The sequence below is a fragment of the Monopterus albus genome, unplaced genomic scaffold (assembly GCF_001952655.1).
Source record: "Monopterus albus unplaced genomic scaffold, M_albus_1.0 scaffold54.1, whole genome shotgun sequence".
NCBI classification, from domain to species: Eukaryota; Metazoa; Chordata; class Actinopteri; order Synbranchiformes; family Synbranchidae; genus Monopterus; species Monopterus albus.
This window is the reverse complement of record NW_018127934.1, coordinates 2562698-2581967: the sequence shown is the minus strand read 5'-3', so window position 1 is coordinate 2581967 and position 19270 is coordinate 2562698. Positions and strand designations below refer to the sequence as shown.

General features: G+C 41.1%; 1 protein-coding gene across 1 annotated transcript in view; it reads right to left on the bottom strand.

The window, feature by feature from the left end:
- The window catches only part of slit2 (slit homolog 2 (Drosophila)), an 87227-nt gene that overhangs the window by 61709 nt on the left and 6248 nt on the right, over positions 1-19270 (bottom strand). The window contains 1 exon segment of the mRNA XM_020602110.1: positions 13745-13816. Within this exon segment, the coding sequence (XP_020457766.1) occupies positions 13745-13816 (72 nt within the window).

The following is a 19270-nucleotide window of genomic DNA, read 5'->3' as shown; positions in this document are numbered from 1 at the left end:
GAATCATAAAACACAAAAGCTCTCCTTTGACTCGGCCCATTTAGATCAACACACCAGCAAGAGAGCGAGACTGAAGGGAGGAAAAAAAGAGAGGGCGCGAAGAGAGGAATCACGAGTTTCAGCCGCTGTGACATTACTGACAGACAGAAGAAGTTAAGTGTGAGGGGGAAGACGTGATACGATGTGATTAGAGTCCTAACTTGTCTTTGCATACTTTATCTGATCACTCTTTCAGATAGTGTCTGTTTTATCCTGTATTACCCAATCTTTCTGGCATCCTGTGCTGTGTGCATGTGTGTGTGTGCCATTGTGTTTTCTTCTGCCTGACACCTACTTAGAGGTCAGAGGTCTGTCGAGCAGCCGTCCAATTACACGGGCATGATGTTATCGTAGAAATGAAAGAAGACTGTAATTGGATAATGGCACATCAGGGCTGCAACTTGACAATATATCAACACACACAGGTCCAAAGACATGCGGCTTAGGTTGATTGGTGACTCTAAATTGTCCGTAGGGGTGAATGTGTGTGTGTGTGTGAGGTTGTTTGTCTGCGTGCTGGCCCTGCGATGGACCGGTGACCTGTCCAGGGTATACCCTGCTTTTCACCTGATGCCGGCTGGGATTGGCTCCGGCCCCCCCATGACCCCATTCGGGACCAAGCAGTATAGAAAATGAGATGAGATGAACACACACACAGGTCGGGAACCAACCTGTGGTTACAATCCTGCTGATCTATCACCAACCTGCAGCTACAGCGCAAAAGTGTCACACTTTCTCTTTTTGTGTCTCACATTTTTTCATCACAAATCCTTCCACTTTCATTTCCTCTGACTCTAATAATTACATCTGTTTTATATCAGAATGTGTTCTGATTTTATTTATTAATGTGTGCAGTTCTACAAGTTGGATTGAAACAAATTTTAAAACTTGAAATTCTCTTAAAGTGACAGTGACTAATGTGTAGTGAGTCTGTTTCTGGCCCGAGTCCTCACATTATGTAAACATAGTGTGTTTTAATGAGCCTGGGTCACCGTGGTCACTTCAAACACACTCAGCTTTTGGTGAAATAATGTTAGAGGCTCTAAACTTGTAAGCAACATCTCTGGGAGGAATCACTGGTCAGCTCCCAGTTTCCTCTCTTGGTTTCTTCTACATCATTACCATGGATGAGGATCTTGCATAAGCCTCTCCAAACCAATGTGTTAGGCTTGGGGGAGTCATGGGTAGGTGAGTGGAGGGGGAGTGTAGGCAAGAAGGAGTGTGAGAGGGAAAAGACTCAAGAGAAAGGTGCTGGGAGGGAAAAGGAAGATAATAGTGGCGTGCAGAGAAAGAGAGACAAGGAGGGGAAGAAAATGGGGACACAGAAAAGACAAAGTGAGCAGGAGAGGCAGAGAGGGAGGGTGGTGAGGATTTCTTTTGTGGTGCTTGGAGAGTGACAGGGGTGCCAATAGAGTGCCCAGCGATGACGGCCCCACTGGAGAATGCCGGCTATGCCAGTGAGAGGCACTAATGGAGCCAGAGAGGGGATGCAGTTGCCGGCCCTGGAGGGGGGATATTGTGCAACTGGACAAGGCGATTTGACATGGAGCCAAGATGGGGAATTAGAGGGGAGGGAGGGAGGCACCCAAGACAGAGAAAGACAGCCATGTTAGGTCTGCTGACTGATTGACATAAACCGAACCCATTCTGTTTTCCATTTGACAGTGAGCGCTCCAAGTTTTTAGGTTTTGCTCTAGTTTCTAAAAGAGCAGACAGCTGGTAGCTAGAGTGAGTTTCTCCTGTGGATTAGCATTAATAAACTCTTAAAATACAGTTTTCCCCTTGTGATTCCCCTTCAGCAGCTTTAAGGTCATTCAAATAATTGCATTCCACAGTATCGGCCATGACATTAAAATCACTGACAGGTGAAGTGAGTAACACTGATTATCTTGTTATAATGGCACCTGTCAAGGTTTGGGATATATCAGGCAGTGTCAGTTCTTGAAGTAGATGTGTTGGAAACAGGAAAAATGGGCAGCACAAGGATCTGAGTGACTGCAACAAGAGCCAAATTGTGCTGACAAGACGACTGGGTCAGAGCATCTCTAAAACAACAGGTCTTGTGGGGCGTTCCCAGTCTGCAGTGGTCCGTAGCTAAGTGGTCCATTGAAGGACAACCAGTGAACCAGCAACTAGCTCATCTAGTCTGATCCCACAGGAGACCTGCTGCAGCACAAATGGCTGTGTATGGGGCTGCATAGCCACAGACTGGTCAGAGTGCCCATGCCGACACCTGTCCACCATCAAAAGCTCCTACAGTGGGCATGTGAGCATCAGAACTGGACCATGCAGCAATGAAAGGAGGTGGCCTGGTCTGATGAATCATGCTTTCTTTTACATCATGTAGATGGCCAGGTGCATATGTATCTTTTACCTGGGGAAGAGGTGGCACCGGGATGCGCTGTGGGAAGAAGGCAAGCCAGCGGAAGCAATGTTCTGCTGGAAAACCTTGGGTCCTGGAAGTCAAGTGGGTGTTACTTTGACACATACCGCCTACCTAAACACTGTTGTGTACTTTGATGGCAGTGGCCTCAAGCTGTTGCCTTTGCCTCCAAATTCCCCAGATCTCAATCCAATTGAGCATCTGTGGGATGTCCTGGGAACACGAGTGCGATCCATGGATGCCCCAAAACGTTGAGGACTTAAAGGATCTGCTGCTAGCATCTTGGTGTCAGATAATAGATGACACATGTGGAGTCCATGCCTCAATGGGTCAGAGCTGTTTTGGTGGCACAAGGGAGAGCACGGTGGTTTTAATGTTGTGGCTGATTAGTGTATCAGTGAGAAATACACATTATCTGTCTTGCAGAGGGGCATTTTACTGGACTGTTCCATCACCCTCACCCTCCAGCCCCCACCTCACCCCACCCGCTCATTTAAATGGATGCACACAGCACAAGGAGGGGTCAATACTGCTGAGTAGCTGTGATAGGGGTGAGTAGAGAGGTGTTGAATGATGAATTGTCGTGATTACTCCATAATCCTTCCCATAATTCACCAAGCAGGCTGACTCATCCATCAATACAGGGCCTGAATCCATACCTGCAGATACCCTGGAGAGGCAAGCTGCCGCAGAGGGAGAAGCAGGTCGAACCAGAGTGAGAGGAAGTAAGAGGGGGGAATTTCCATCCCGCTGGGTAACACCAGTGTTAACTTGATATTATTAAGTTAAGCACTGAGGCTAAAGTGAATGAGAAGGAGAGGAAGCAGACATAAAACCGGGTGAGGGAAGATGATTTAGCTGCTTTGTAGAGAGGTATTACTGCACACGGTCTGCCTTAATCACACACAAGCAAGGTGAGGAAATGCTTTGATTATCTAGAAGACCTCACACATACATGCATGGATTCACACACTCTCTGTTATTGCGACTACCTGCTCCCAGGTAAGTTTTTCCTGGCATTGGATAGGTATGTAACCCCCCTCCCAATAATCCACACTCAGGTTACACACACACACACACACACACACACACACACTTGGGCACTTCTCTTTGACAGACATGCTGGCTCCAGGCTTCAGGCTACCTGCCATCTACAGTAAGCACTGACATACCTCTCTCCTCTTCTTTTCACAAGACTCTCCCCTCTAGCTCACCTCCTTTCTTTACTTTCTCTGTCCCTTGTCTTCTTTGAGCTTTTTTTCTCTTCACAGCTCGCTCACAATGTATAAAACACTTCTGTCTTCACCTCAGTAAATTCCTCCATTGGTTTTTCCACACCATTTAAGAAAGCAAAAATGTCTCTAATCTTTCTTTAAATACCCCTCATTTACCGTGTTTGCATTCACCCCTCTACTCTATATCTGTTTTTGAAATGTGTAACTCTGGCTCATTCCATTATCTTGGATCTCTCAGCAGCTGACACTGAAGCTTCCTGACCTTTCACCTGTGAGCTCTGACGCTCACACACCCTGAGTGACAGCAAGATATAATGGAAATTTAAATGGAGATTATGGCATTATGAAAAGAATCAAGATTATTATAAAAATGGGAAAATTTTACATCTAATATATCCAGCAATACTGAAATTAAAGGTATGGTTTATCAGATGTATTTTGATACATACATTTATAAATTGAGTAGAAGAGCCGTAACTCACAAAAAAAGATCAAGTTGACAAGAACAGCAAAGGAGACCCCTGAGGTGTGTGGGTATATTCTGTGCGTGAGTGTATTTCCCACTAAATAAACATCATGATTTAATTTTTTTGTCATGTTTACAGTGTTTTGACAGGTAATGTACCTTACATGGACTGCAGACTTCATATCAGAGATTATCCTCTGATAAAAACTGAGTGAAAAAACATTATTTCTCAGTACTACACAGTACAGCTCAACAAGGTCACAGGCTACTGTACATCCTCCAAAATGCTGACTCACGATTTCAACAAAATCAAACCCTTTTAGTGTTTAGGAAGGCAGCGCTTGTTGCAGGTCTTTTGTGTTAGACTACGTTTGTTTTAGCTAGGTTTACCTGATAAGTGCACACAGTATAATGCTAGACTTGGATGTTGTCTCAGGCCCCTTTCAGACATGCACCCCTATACCCAGGAACTGACCTGCTATTTGACATCTAGGCATCATGTCTGAACAAAGCCCCAAGCTGCACAGCAGGACCTAGTTAAATAGTTGACTAGATGTCTGAACCAAAGTGTTCAAATTGCCAGGATGACAAGATGACAACAGTGCTATATGTCCATGACCCCTGTAAACTGTGCACTGGTACAAAGTTAATACAGAACTAGCTTCTGAAAAACAGAATTGTTTTGGGAAATGTTTTACAAAACAATAGCATGAAGATAAAATTTCCAGGCATCCACAGTTCATTCTCACTGTTGAATGCTCTGTACAACCTTTTGCCTTGTATATTATTTGTAACTTTGTGTTCTGTCTGAAAATTTAAACAAAACAAAAAAAAAACAGCTACCGCTACACAACTATGTGCATGTGGCCCACAAATTCAGAGGTACTATGTCTGAAAGAGGCTTAACACTGCTAGTGTAGTGTTATTCTGTTTAGAACGATGAAATAAACTCCATTTAAAAAGCTGTACACAGCAACTGTGTAACACACACTGCCTGGGCTCCATTCAGAAGCAAGTCTAGCCGTGGTAAAAGTCTAGCAGGACATTTTCATATCTTTACATTCTGTCTGTTTAATATAATCTTTTGTACTCGTGCCCTCTTAATAATGCCAGTTCGGCTTTGGCAAACCCTCTCCGAATCACTTGAGAATGAATTACAGCATTGTGTTGGGATCTGAATGGCTTAATCACTTCTTAGGAATGAGTGGCCTTGAGCAATTCAGCTACCCAGTCATGTGATTTATATGATGGCACACGAGTGAGTCACTGACAGTCAACCCCACTACACTGTTGTAACTATTGGTTTGTACTCCGACTGATTCATAATGTGTACACAGATGGCATGGAAATATCTGAAAATACACAAACAAGACCACAAGTAAAAAAAAAAAACACAGGCATCATTTTTCTGGTTGGCTGGGTAGAATTTGTGTGATGCAAGAGTCTTAATGAAAACATTTCTTGGACAATATGTCTTTGTATATGCAGAAAAGATCTGAAAAGCGTGTGTGTGTGACAGTTTTTATATCTATTAAAGTGCATTCAGAAAAACAGGAGGGTGCAGGAAATATCGCTGAATAGTAAATCAGGGTATGCCAGTGTACATCTATGTTTATTAGACACGGGGGCGAGGGGTCGCCTTCCACAGACGCCTTGGGCTGCAAAAACCCCTTGGACTGATATAATGGCAGATATTTGCATATTCTATGTACACAAAGTCAGTGGCTAAATATCCTCTCATCCAAAACACTGCAACTAACCGTGCAACCAACAGATACAAATACATTTAAACAGTCTCTTTCAATATAGGATGGAATAACCAGAAGTGGGAGTTTGGTTTTATTTCCAGTTTTTTTTTTATCCCCATAAACATCAACAAAGTATGGTATGGCCTTGATATGAGCGCTAAGGATCAGTTTCAATAATAACTGTGTGTAAAATGATTGTTAAAAATGGTTGGATTAGAGCATGGACAACTTTTGTATGAGATCAGTAGTGAATATTCCACAGTCGAAAAGAAAACTACAGTGGCAATTCACTGGCAACTGAATACAATACAGTTGGCAATTCATCTACTCACAAGATGCATGGAAACTGGACACAGTCTTAATGCTGTCTGTATTTTATTTTGTATTTAACTTAGTTTAGTTTAGTTTAAAATATTTCTAACACTAAAAGACCTGCTTGAACAGAGACGGGGGTTATGATCTTCTACACAGTCTGCTGTAAGACAGTTAATAGCTGCAAAGGAAACTGGCTTTATGTGTAGGTTTCATTTTTTTCTCCAAAATTTCATTTTTAATTTGTTGTACGATACTCTCAAGGATGGTCACAGGCCAAAACATGTCTCATAATAAAGTTGTTTAATTTGAGAACTCCAGAAAATCTTTAATCAGAAACATGTGGCACTTTTCATAGATAAGAGTTTAGTTTGTCATGATTTTTGGTAATGAGAGGGAGGAGATTCCTCCTCCTTTTCTCCATAAATCGACTCCTGCTTAGATCTCCTGACTGGAACATTCTTCACCTTTGACCTCTGTGTGACCAAGAGGTCATCAACTCCATGGCAACTAAAACACCAAGCGTGCTGTATTCTAATTAAAAAAACATTATTTACTCAGAGAAAATTTCATTTTCTCTACCTTTGACCTCTGTCTTCCTATTCTTTTCTCCTCCTTGTCCTCCTCCCTCTGTGTAAGTTAACTGTTGACACACTGGGAAACATGCCTGTGCCCACATCTTGGCCAAGGTGGTGTGTGTGTGTGTGTGTGAGAGAGAGAGAGTGTGTGCTGGTGTGTGAAGTAGGGATAAGCTCTCACAGAAGACAAAGCCACAACCTTTGAGGCTGCTAAGCAACAATGCCGCCTGGTAAAGCCTCATCAGGGCACCGTTTAGCAGAGGATTAGGAACTATTACACACACGTAAACACACACACCCAAAACACAGCCTCATCAACTCATTAAATCCAGCCCTGTCCCACTTTAACTCTGGTTAAATGTGTGAGACCTGAAGTTCACCCATTTTCCTCAATCAGATTGTTCAAGTTGGCTCTCCTTCTCTGGGGAATGATGATGAAGGACTAAGGTACAAGTCAATTTCCCAGAACTTCTCGTCCTCAGTCTCTCTGTCTCTTACACAGAAACAATACAGTTGTTGCCTTTTTTCTTTTTCCTACAAGTTCGTGTCCATCCACCAGTTTTTATGCACTTTTTTTTTTATTAATTAATTCCAAGCATGTAATAAAACAGAGAGAAAAATAAAAAAAAATAAAAAAAAGAAATCAACATGTAACACAAAACAACCAAACCAATTACCATATACAACCAAAATGATGATGCTTAGTCATTACATGCTTGCAAGGGCATAGAAAGAAGTAATACTTATCTAGTTCTACCCCTAGTGATCCAAACTATGGTTGACACAACCCAAGTATTTAACTAAACAACTACACTGGTTAAATTCCCGCAACCACCAAATTACTACATTCCTTCTAACCACAAATCACATTTACATAATTAGAAAACAAATGATAAACAATAAATTATTCATATCCCACCCATAAATACACCAATGATATCTTAATAAGATCATTACACTTCCTGTATCCAATACCCAGCTATGCAGGCCTTTTTATATTTATTCTTAAATTGTTTTACACTTGTACATTGTTTTAAATCATCACCCAATCTATTCCATAATTTTACACCACTCACAGATATACAAAAACTTTTCCTAGTTGTACGTATGGCCTGAGTTTTTAAATTTAAGTGGCCCCTCAATCCATAACCACCCTCTCGATCACCAAACAGACCCCGAATACCACTTGGCACCAAATTATATCTGACTTTATACATAAATACAGCAGATTTATATTTTACTAAATCAAAAAATTTTAAAAATCCTGAATGTGCAAATGATGAATTTGTATGATCCCTATAACCAAGTCCATGAACAATTCTAATGGCCCTTTTCTGTAGTTTAAATAATGAGCATAATGTGCTTTTGTATGTATTTCCCCAACACTCAACACAATAGTCCAAATAAGGTACAAACATAGAACAGTAAAAAGTATGGAGTGACTTCTGATCCACAATATTTTTAACTCTTGCCAATATAGATATACTTTTAGCCAATTTATTATGTATATATTTAATATGAGGTTTCCAACAGATTTTATCATCAATATTTATGCCTAGAAATTTTGTTTCGTAAACTCTTCCTATATTGGCATCCCCCACCCTTACTTGAATCTGACGATTTAATCTTCCATATCCAAACAGCATGAATTTTGTTTTGTCCAGATTTAGTGATAACTTATTCCTGTCACACCATTTCTTCACCTTGTCCAATTCTACAGTAATCAGACCCAAAAGTTGCTGTAGGTCTTTAAAATTTGCTTATAAAATACCAAAAATGTGATATAAAATGAAGTGACAAAGACACCATAACATTTCTCAGGTAATACATAAACCAAATATCAGTCATATTTCCATCATGGTGTTGCATGTTTTTTTTTTATTACATCAACTTGTTGCACCTTTTTCTTCTGCAGTGGTTTAATGGCACTCCACTGAAGAAGTAGCGGCACCAGCTACAATGAACCGAGTCCTAATATTTACAGTGCATATCAGAAGTGTGACACACTTTCATTTGCATTTTCTTCAGCAGACTTTCTGAAAATTTGGTTATTTGCATTCAATTTGGACAGAAACCTGGCTTGTCACGCTTCATGTTTCGCTTAATATTCTACTCCAGAGCAAATTTAAAAAGTTGGAATTTTACACCATACAAATCTAGGCTTGACAGATAATGCCAAAAAACATTGAGAGAAAATGTAATGTGCTAAGCGGTTGCAGGCTGTAATCAGATATTTGCCTCTCATATAAATGTGAAATGTTCTCAGACACGTGAAATACTTTCACATACTACCAACATTCCTCTCATATACTTCTGAAAATGTTCGTATGTTCCATTAGATTGTTTCAGTTATACAGTATATGTGATATAATGTTTAGAGACAGTCCACCTGTAAACAAAAAAAGATTTTATATGTCATTTGTTGCAGGAAATTATGATGGCCAACAGTTATGTATTATAGTTTGGCTACTTGCCTAACATCTAACCTTAAATCAAGTTGTTGTCCTAAAATGTAATGATTTACATGATGGGGATCACAAGGAAGGTCAAGTCCTGACAGTGTGAGAAATACCAGGTGTGCAAACACACGCACACAAACACTGTCCCATCAATCTAGCTTCATATTCAAGCATAACCAGACCTTTCGGCTGTGGAGGCAGTGACCCATCCTCTCCTCCTTCCATCACCACGTCCCTTCATCAACCACACTTTCATCTCTCCCTGTTTCATTTCTCTCTACTGATTTCTGTCCAGCAAAAGGGGACTAAGAAAGAGCTGGCGAGAGGAGAGCAGAGGAAACAAATGTATTTGTGAAGCAGCTTAGCAAAACATAAACTATATATTGTTAACATAATGTTCAACAGATACACTATAACCCAGTAACAAAATAAATATATTTTGTTTTAACTCAGTAGGCAATGTCTGGCCAACTGACTACTGGCATATCAGAAATACATACATTATTTTGCTGTGACCTATAAACTGCCAGGAATGCTTTAAAATGTAAATATTGTAGAAGTAATGTGTCCTAGTAATATGGTTGTCTTTCATCTTTATAGCTCTAAAGTTGAGGTGAGTGATCATTTTCAGTGTTTACTACATATTGAATAATCTTTTTAGTGACATTCAGTTGTTTAGTTGCTCTGTGCTCTGACAGAGTGAGTTCAAGAGACCACAGCATTATGATGAACAAGGCAAATAAATGTATATAAATGTATATAAATGAGTGTCACCTGCTTAGTTATGGTAAACAGCCATTGAATAATTTGGTCTAAAGGAAACATTAACAGTAAAAGTTGAATGTAATAAATAAGAGATGTGCATAGTTCCTGTACATTCAGCTGTGTATTTCTTCATTTTTATATAGTTTTTAATTATATATTTGTTTATTGTATACTCTGTTCATCTCTTGTTTAATTATACCTTTTTATTTTTTATCTTTAACTACAGTCATTTCATTTTACAGTTTTTTATTATTCTATTTCCAATTTTGCTTGTTATAGTGATCGACTAAAATAAAGACTACTGTCAATATAGGTAAGAATCAGTCCACTCCAGTAGAGACCAGTCGCATCTTTTACCACAGCAGTTTATTGTTTTAATACAATCAGAACAACATAGTCCTGAAGGTGTGCGTGAGCGTGTGTTGTGATCTCAGGGTCAAAACTTGTGACTGGCTTTGGCGCGGGGCCCCCCACACTTGCCCAACACAGTGAGTTTTTACTAGCCCACCTTGTTTTACAGAGTCTTTCTAATGAACTGTCTCTGTTTGATCCATTGTTACAGTTGTTCTCCTCTTCTTTTTCTGAGTGCAAACAGTCACAACTGTGGTCCCCAGTATTACTGTGGTGTGGAAATAGTTATCACCGATAGTACCAAGGGAAACAGGAGATCCATGTGTGTGTGTGTCTGTCTGTGTCTGTGTGTCCGAGACAGACAGAGATTGTTTTTGGGGATATGCCCACCACATGGTGCCTCCAGATGTGTGCGTCTGCGTAACCTAATTGAGTCTGAGCCCCAGGGGTGTTGGGGAGGCTGAGAGAGAGAGTGCGTGTGTGTTTTGTGTATGTGTAATGTGGGAGGTTTGGGGATGAAGGGTGTGGACGCAGGTGTTTTAAATGGGAAGAATGAAGAGGACACAGAGGTTTACAGGAACTCACGCTTGCTGTTCACCCCTGTGATTTTACAGTTCAGTATCTATGTCATGCATGTTGTACTTTAGCTAAAAAAACATCCCTGTCTAATGTAAATTCAGTTTACATTTGCACCTATGTCTAAATATAATGCTACACAGAGTATGTTGTTTGTCAATGTGACAGGAAAAATTTACACTGAATGTATCTAAAAGCTGTTTCATTTTTAGGATTATGTTTAGGCATCTCAAAGCATTTAGTTAAGGTCAAGGATGACGATATAAGTATTTGTTGTACTGGTTTATCAGTAGATTTACTTTTTATACATAATAATTTTTATAATATTACCAGAATGGAAATAAGTCTTATGCTGTGCCTGACACCACTTTCTCATTCACTGCACCCTATATAATAGACACTAAATAATTCACTCAGTAATGAGCAGAAAATCAAGATTTCAGACACTCGTGAGTCATTGTCATGTTGTCATCACTGACAAGTGTAGAGACACAGATGGGTCATTGTCACAGCTACAAAATACATGCTTTGCATTGTGGGATGTTCGTAGAAAATAATACTAAAGCAGTACTTTCAGCATTTTTATCATTTCATCATTGAAATTTTTGAAAGCACTATATAGTGCTTCAGTTTCACTCACTGTGGACACATAAAATGGAAAAGGGGATCATAGTGCACTGTGTAGTTACAGAATGATTTTGGAGACAGCCCTGAATTTTATTGTGTATCCTTCACCCTTGTAATTATATGCAATGCAGTATCTTCATTTTCATAATGTTAAATGAACTTACTTTAGTTAACTAGTTTTGGTTAATATTGAAAAAAATCAACACTGACCTGAAGCATAATATTCAGTGTGTTAACTCTTTCAATAACCAAGATCTAAACCAAGTGTTTTAGTTGTCTAAACCTGACAGTGTGTGTCAAATAAGATGTGAGGCCCATTCCATAATGTCAAAACCTGGGGTAAGTCACATGTCCAAGTTTCTTGCAGGTACAGACAAAAACAACAATTCCTCTAAAACATACCTGTATGACATGTCACACACCTGACCTCAGATCAGTTTAATTTTAGCCCTCAAAGCTCTAAACTACCATGTTGAGAATAGGTTAAACACACAGAGTAAATAATCTCTCCCTCTCTGTTTCTCTCTGTCTCACACACACACACACACACACACACACACACACACACACACACACGTACACAGATTTTCCAAGCTCCAAAAAGTGAAAACATCATTTTCATAATAGCAGGTTGAGCAAGTGTTCATTTATAGCCGTACTGTCGCAAGAGCCGAAGCCGGCCCAGTTCGCACATGCCTCCTGACCTCAATATAAAACTTCACTTACACTTCGGAGGTTCTCAGGAGTTTCTTGTTGTGTTTTCTAAAAATAAAAATACACTGTAGGGGGGTATAGAAGTAGACATCAGATTTAATATTGACCAAACAGCCTTAAATACTATTGGCTTAGCCTTAGTGGTTCTCATTTGTTCTGAATGACTTCCATACGTCTGACAAATCTGGTTGTAGCTTTGTGGTTGCAAAGGCGCCAGCTTGGCAATGTCCTTTTTTTTATTGTCATCTAGCAAGTTTCTGTTGACTCAGAGTTTTATTTCTTTCTCTGTGTATTGTGAATTTCAAATTTTACTATATGTCACAAAAACAAAAACAAAAAAACAATCAACAACTTGAATGCTGATTTGCTCAGTCAAGAAGATTGAAGACTGGCAACTAACAAGGGACCCTCTGTTAAACACATACACTTGGAGAGCTGAGACTTACACACTCACACACAACCACAAACAATCAACATACACTCACAAGCAGTAATAGATCAAGTGCAAGTACTCACACCGAGGCCTCTTGTCTGTGACAGCTGAGCAGAGAGGAGTTGTATTTTTACTTTGGCACATATGGCTGAGCGAAATGCCAACTCTTAGCCTTGAGAAACTCACAGACACACACGCCGAAACACAGATGCACATGGAGACACACACCCTTAGACACAACAGGTCAAGCCCAACAAACCGCCACTGTGGCCGCAGAACATAAACAACTTTAACACACTTTGTGAATCATCTGAGCATTTCAATATTGTTTTAGATAAATATATTCAGCCACACATATAAATACATGCAACCATAATGATTCCCTGAGACCACAAATGACCATGACGGGAAGTCAGTTCCCACAGTTTCAGCAGCAGTGCAGCCCAGCCCTACAGTACTGGAAATCCACAGTTTACAGTACAGTGGACTGGGCTGTGAGTGGAAGGTGCTTAATGACAACAAACATCAGGTTGTTGTGTCAAATGCAACCTGTGACTGTTCTGTTCTGTCTGCAAAACATGAAACATCAGAAGGGAAACCTGTTTTGATGTTATGCTACTTATACCTACCTTGGTCTGTCATGCTCACTTTCTCCTCTCCATCTTCTCACACACTCACACACACTCCCAGCAGGTAGCAGCTGGTGGACTGCTAATCTCCATTAGCTAATGAACTGGTTTCTAAGGAGAGAGCCATGTAAAATCTGTCCTCTCATTCCTCTCACTCCTTCATCCAAGTAAAGCACCATAGCTGTGACAGTGAGAAAGCACGATATTTTTTCCTTTATGATACAACCATAGTGAATAAGCTACACAAGCCTGACACACACAAACATACCAGTGTGTGCACCAACGACTCATCTAAATGACCTCAGGCTTCCTTTGCAGTAATCTCATTAAGCAAAGAGCAAAGCAAAGACAAACTTGCAATATTTGACTTAACAATGCAGAAGAATTGAGTGATAACATAAAAAAGATAAAAGATAAAACAGGACTTACAGTCTGTAAAGCTTTGTCGTTCCCAGGAAAAGCAGCTCGGGGAAGACAGCCAGGTTATTCCGATTCAGGCGCCTGGAAATGCACAGCATAAATTAGAGAATAAACTCTACTTTGACCCTTCCAGACAGTATGGGTGAAGCGGTTACATGTGTGTAATTAGCTTTTTAAAGTGAGATTTATGTTTCCTGATCACCATATGTCATTTTGACTGTACTGCAATTCAGTTTATTTACAGGAAGTAGGGAGATTGATGGAGACGCTTAAAAAAAAAACACACACAGACACATTTGTGGATGGATATGCAAAAAAAACAGATCCTGGGTTACCCCTGATTTAATAGGTACAACATGGCTGCCAGGCAAATAGTTAACTGGAGAAGAACGAAGGGAAGGCAGGGGGGAGGAAGACAAGAGAAGGGGTTTGGACGGGGAAGGGAGACTTCTTTTTTTTTTTAACCACAAAGGCGGAGGAGAGGAGATGATGTGGGAAAAACAAACAGGCGGTCTGGCTGGGCTACCGAATGTGTGAAAAGGACCCCACTGAGTAAACAAGGCCCTCACAGGGGAAGAACTCACAACATCCCATCATCACACATACACATACACACAAACAGAGGAGTTGAGGGAGCTCGGGTGAGTTTAATAATCTGGGTGCGATCATTTAACCCTGGTTGAGTGGAGTGAAGAGGTTTGTGTGCTGGTGTGTGTGGTCATGCCTTGATGTGAGTCAGAGGAAAGTGAGGCAACTAAGTAACACAATGAGAGACAGGCTGCTGAAACAGCTTAACCCTGACACACAGACACACACATTGACAGGACCAGAGACTGATGTTGTGCTGGCGAGGAATGAAGAGAGGGAAGAATTAAATGCATGATGGAGGCTTAATGAAGGAAGAATGGCTTCAAACCAATAAGAAAAATGTTAAATCTCTGACTAACATTACATGGTTTGTTAGATGTACACACACAAACACATATTAATCCCAGAAATGCTGCAGACTTTACTCAAACCAAACACCAACTCCATTCAAAACTCCTAAAACCTCTCTTAATTCTCTCCGGTTCCTCTGTAACCCTTAGCTGACGCAGACTCTCCTTAAATAATGTCACCCCTTCGTGTCCATCTTCCACCCACAAGTGCACAAATATATGATTGTGCTTGAGCACTTGCACACACATTCACACTCCACAGTTCCTCAGTTACATCAGAGGCTGCTTAAATATTTCACATGGTGCAGAAATGATGTTTCTGAATTATTCATTCCTCTTCCGTTAGTGCCAGCTCAGGCAGCTAAGAGCCCCACGTGGTCCCGCGGAGAGGCCCACTCCCCCAGCAGGTCCTGCCCAGCCATGAGCACCCATTAGTGGGCTAGACCTCCGCTGGGAGAGTGCATGGACTTGTACTGGAGGTGGGGAGGAGGAAGGAGGACAGAGAGGGGGTATGAGCTCATCCTCTTAAAATAGATGCATTGCTGTCATACTAGGACACTAAGAGAATGAAGTAAAGACACAGATTAAAACCAGCCTGGTTCTGTCTTAGTGATTTGAATTGTTTCATTCAGTTCCCACTTAAATATCTGTAGTTACTGACTATGTTCACTGTTATCTGAGCTAACTGATTACATTGATCAACTTCAACACATATACCGATCAGCCATAACATTATGACCACTGACATGTGAAGTGAATAACATTGATTATCTCATTACTGTGGCACCTGTCAGTGTGTGGGGTATGTTAGGCAGCAAGTGGGACGACAGTGGTGCAAGGGGTAGAGTAGTCATCTCCTAACTGCAAGGTTGAAGGTTCGAATCTCGGTGCCTGCTGTCGAAGTGTCCTTGGGCAAGACACTGAACCCACAAGTTGCCTGTGATGGCAACGTGTATGCACGCAGCGGCCTGGGGCCCTCGGCTCCAAACAAAATTTCGTTGTATGTGTCACAATGTTACAATAAAATAAATTCATTCCTTGATGTTGGAGGAAAAATGGGCAAGTATAAGGATCTGAGTGACTTTGACAAGGGTCAAACTGTGATGGCTGACGACTGGGTCAGAGCGTCTCCCAGACTGCAGGTCTTGGTGGGTGTTCCTGGTCTGCAGTGGTCAGTACCTACCAACAGTGTCTAAGGAAGGACAAACAGTGAACTGGTGACAGGGTCATGGACGCCCAGGGCTCACTGATGATGAGGTTGATCCACTGTAGATTCAACTTTTACATTGCATTCATCCTTTTGAAAAGATTCCATTTTGTTTGACTCTATGTTAAAATGGGTGAAAATCAGAAATACTGTACATTGGTCTCTATGAAGAGAAACATTCAACAGCTATAGTGGTGATATCACATTTTTGTATTTCTCCATTGTCACGATTCGGTTCCGTTGCTTCCTGTCAGGCTTTTATTTTTACATTACTTCCTGTTTTTGTTTTTCACCTCTGTTTCGGTCACTTTACGTTCACTAATCACTTACATTAGTTTCACCTGCTCCAGATAGTTTGCACCTGTTCGCACCATAATATAAGCAGTCTTCACCCTGCTATCCCTGCCAGATTGTTCTAGACTCTAGCTCTGACTCTCCAGCATCCATACCTTGCCTGACTCTGTTTCTGACCTTGGATTGTTTGTTTTGACCACCGTTTATTGCCTATGTCCTTCCAGTGTCTGATTGCCTGCAGTGTACCGACCTTCTGAGCCTCCCCTGGACCTCTTGAGTTTTGAATCCCCTGGCTACACCTGTTTACCGGCGCTGACCCTGGACTGTCTTTTCGACCTGATTGTTATACCTGGACTGTGTATTGGTTGCCTAGTTATCACAAGTAAAAACCTTTTTGTTCAATCAGTTCGTCTGGTTTTATAATTGAGTCCACCACTAACACCGTTTGACGTCCTTATACGCCAAATCTGACATCTATAACATCATGTCTAACTTGTTCAGTGTTTCATTGAATGGTCGACACGCTCTTCCTAATAGTAAAACTATAGAAGCAAATGGATTCACAGAAGATGCACAATGAGCTATAGAGTGACATGAGTGCCAACCAACTGCCACACTGACTCCTGTGTACACAGTATTAGGCAGGTGGTCATAATGATCAGTGTACATCAGTACATTAAAGGTTCCTAATGGGCTTTTAAAGCTATGGAGCTGTGTCTTTATGTGTGTTCCCATTTGTTGGCTGACTTGTAACACTAAATATAATAATAGCTTTAGCTTTTTTTTTTTTTTTTTTACAAGAAGACGTCACGACACCTACTGCGAAACATAATGCAATGAAGTTCGGCACTGATTCTGTCTTCAGTTCACTAGTATGTGCAGCCTGCTCCTGGTGCATTGTTAGCTTATACAAAACTAGGCCCATGTGACATGTTGATAAGGTCATCTTGCAAATATTTGTTATTACAATTGAACCTGCAGTAATGATCATGTTCTGTGACTTTTGTGGTCAGAAAGATTTTCACACAGTAACATAATGTAAATCAAAGGCTAAGCAAACAAGAGCAATCTCCAGGCACCAGTGAGAGGAGCTCCACCACTAGGAGCTACCGATCATTCACTGACAACGATCAGCAGTTCAGTCAGTTCAGTTTAAAGATTCAGTGCTATAGATTTCTTTGTGTTTGTACTGAACACCTCCAGTGTGCATCTAAAAGTATTGGCTGCTTCTGACTCAAATAATCAAGTAATCTGTAGAGGTTTTGTTTCTGGAACTCGAGGAATATGTCTTTCAAAACTTTGTGCGTGTGCGTGCACATACTATAAACATCCTCAGAGTACCTCCACAGTCATGTCTCATTAGTCAAACTGTGGCTGAAAGTGAATGAAGACTGAGTAGCAAGTAGTCTGAGGTGTGAGAGTCTCTCCAACAAGCTGATGTCACAGTGTAGCGTGGTGATAATCCTTGCAGTCATAAACAGATGCAAGAGGGCCACAAAGTAAACACACACACACACACATTCTCCAAACATACAGTGTGTCAGAGCTTCAGCCTCACACGCATGCACAACTACACAAATATAGAAGAGAGAAACACACACGTACATACAGTCCTAAGAGCCAAGAGCTTCATAGCTGTGTACTACAGGCTTGTTCTGGCTGGAAAGGAAATAACAAACCACCCCAGAAACCAATTATTACTCCACCAGTGCCGCTACTACCACAGTACACATTTTGTACTAACAACCTGTCACATAAACACACAAAGTGAACCAAATCTAATCACCCACTAAAGGTTTAGACACTCTAATCTGATCTGTTATTTAAACAATAATGACAGATACCATCTCCAGTCTTCTCACCTGAACTGTAACGTCTTTTGCTATCACCAAAAATCACTCAGATTCAACAATATCAAGCAGGTTTTCCCCAAACTTTGAGCTAACTAATATAACAAATGTTGTCTGCTGCAGAGCGGAGCACATGCAGGCAGAGCCCCTAGAAAATCTATCACAAATGACTTTTTAGACAGAACTGGTGCAGTGAAAATGTTTTGTGTGTGTGTGTGTGCGTGTGTCTTCACACTGCAGATAATTTCAAGCTCTAGTGCTCAATAAAAATGAAAAAAACATTTGAAATTTTACCTTGAAATGATCAGCGAGAACAATGTTATCACTCACAGGCTTTAGAGCCAATAATTTAGCCTAATCCAGGGCTTAAAAAATCCATACCCCCCTCTCTGGGATCACTGTTACAATTATCTTTTGTTATTCCGATTGCCCGCATACAACATTACAACATAATCACTTGATTTGAGGTTTTATTATCCAGTTTCTACTCGCTGTTGATAGACACATCTCACTACCTGTAATCAGTTCTCCAGTTATTCATCGCTGTTAAAATTACCTTTCACAATGTGATCACTCAATTACAGGCTAATTATCAAAGGCTTTATCTCACCGCTGCTCTTTGGAATCATTGTCTCAATACCTGTAATTACTGTTTCGTTTCTACCCTGCATGTCTGTGGCTGTTATCTCCTTCAATCACAGACTTCAAATTGGATAGGGGCAATAAACCAGTCAAATGTGAGAAGAAGATAAGAGGACTGGGGACTGTTCCCTTCCCTATTCTGCACCCACAGGGAGAGAGTGAAGAATGTATGACATTCCTATATGCACAGGACAATAGAGAGGGAGACTGAGCTGGGTGGAAGAAAAACACAAGGAGAGGGTGAAGCAGGAAAGTGTGTTTGGGGTGGGGGGGCAAACCAAGATAAAACCGGTACTGACAGAGCAGCCTTGCATAAGTGAATGTGCATGCATGTGTGTATCCATACCCATGCATCTATTTATGTGTGTGCATGTTCCTAGCTCCTCCACGTCTCCTTCGACTACCTACCCCTCCTCCATTCACCCCAGCTACTGCCCCACACCTGACCCCACCCTACCCAGCCCCGCAGGGCTTGTCGTAAAGAAGGATGAGAAGGGGAACCGTTTTCCACCTCTGTGGGGGGCAGTCAGTGTGGATCTGTCACCACAGCTTAGGGCCCTCTCCAGTGGTGCCCAGCAGGCTTCCTCTAGCCCCCGAGTGGATG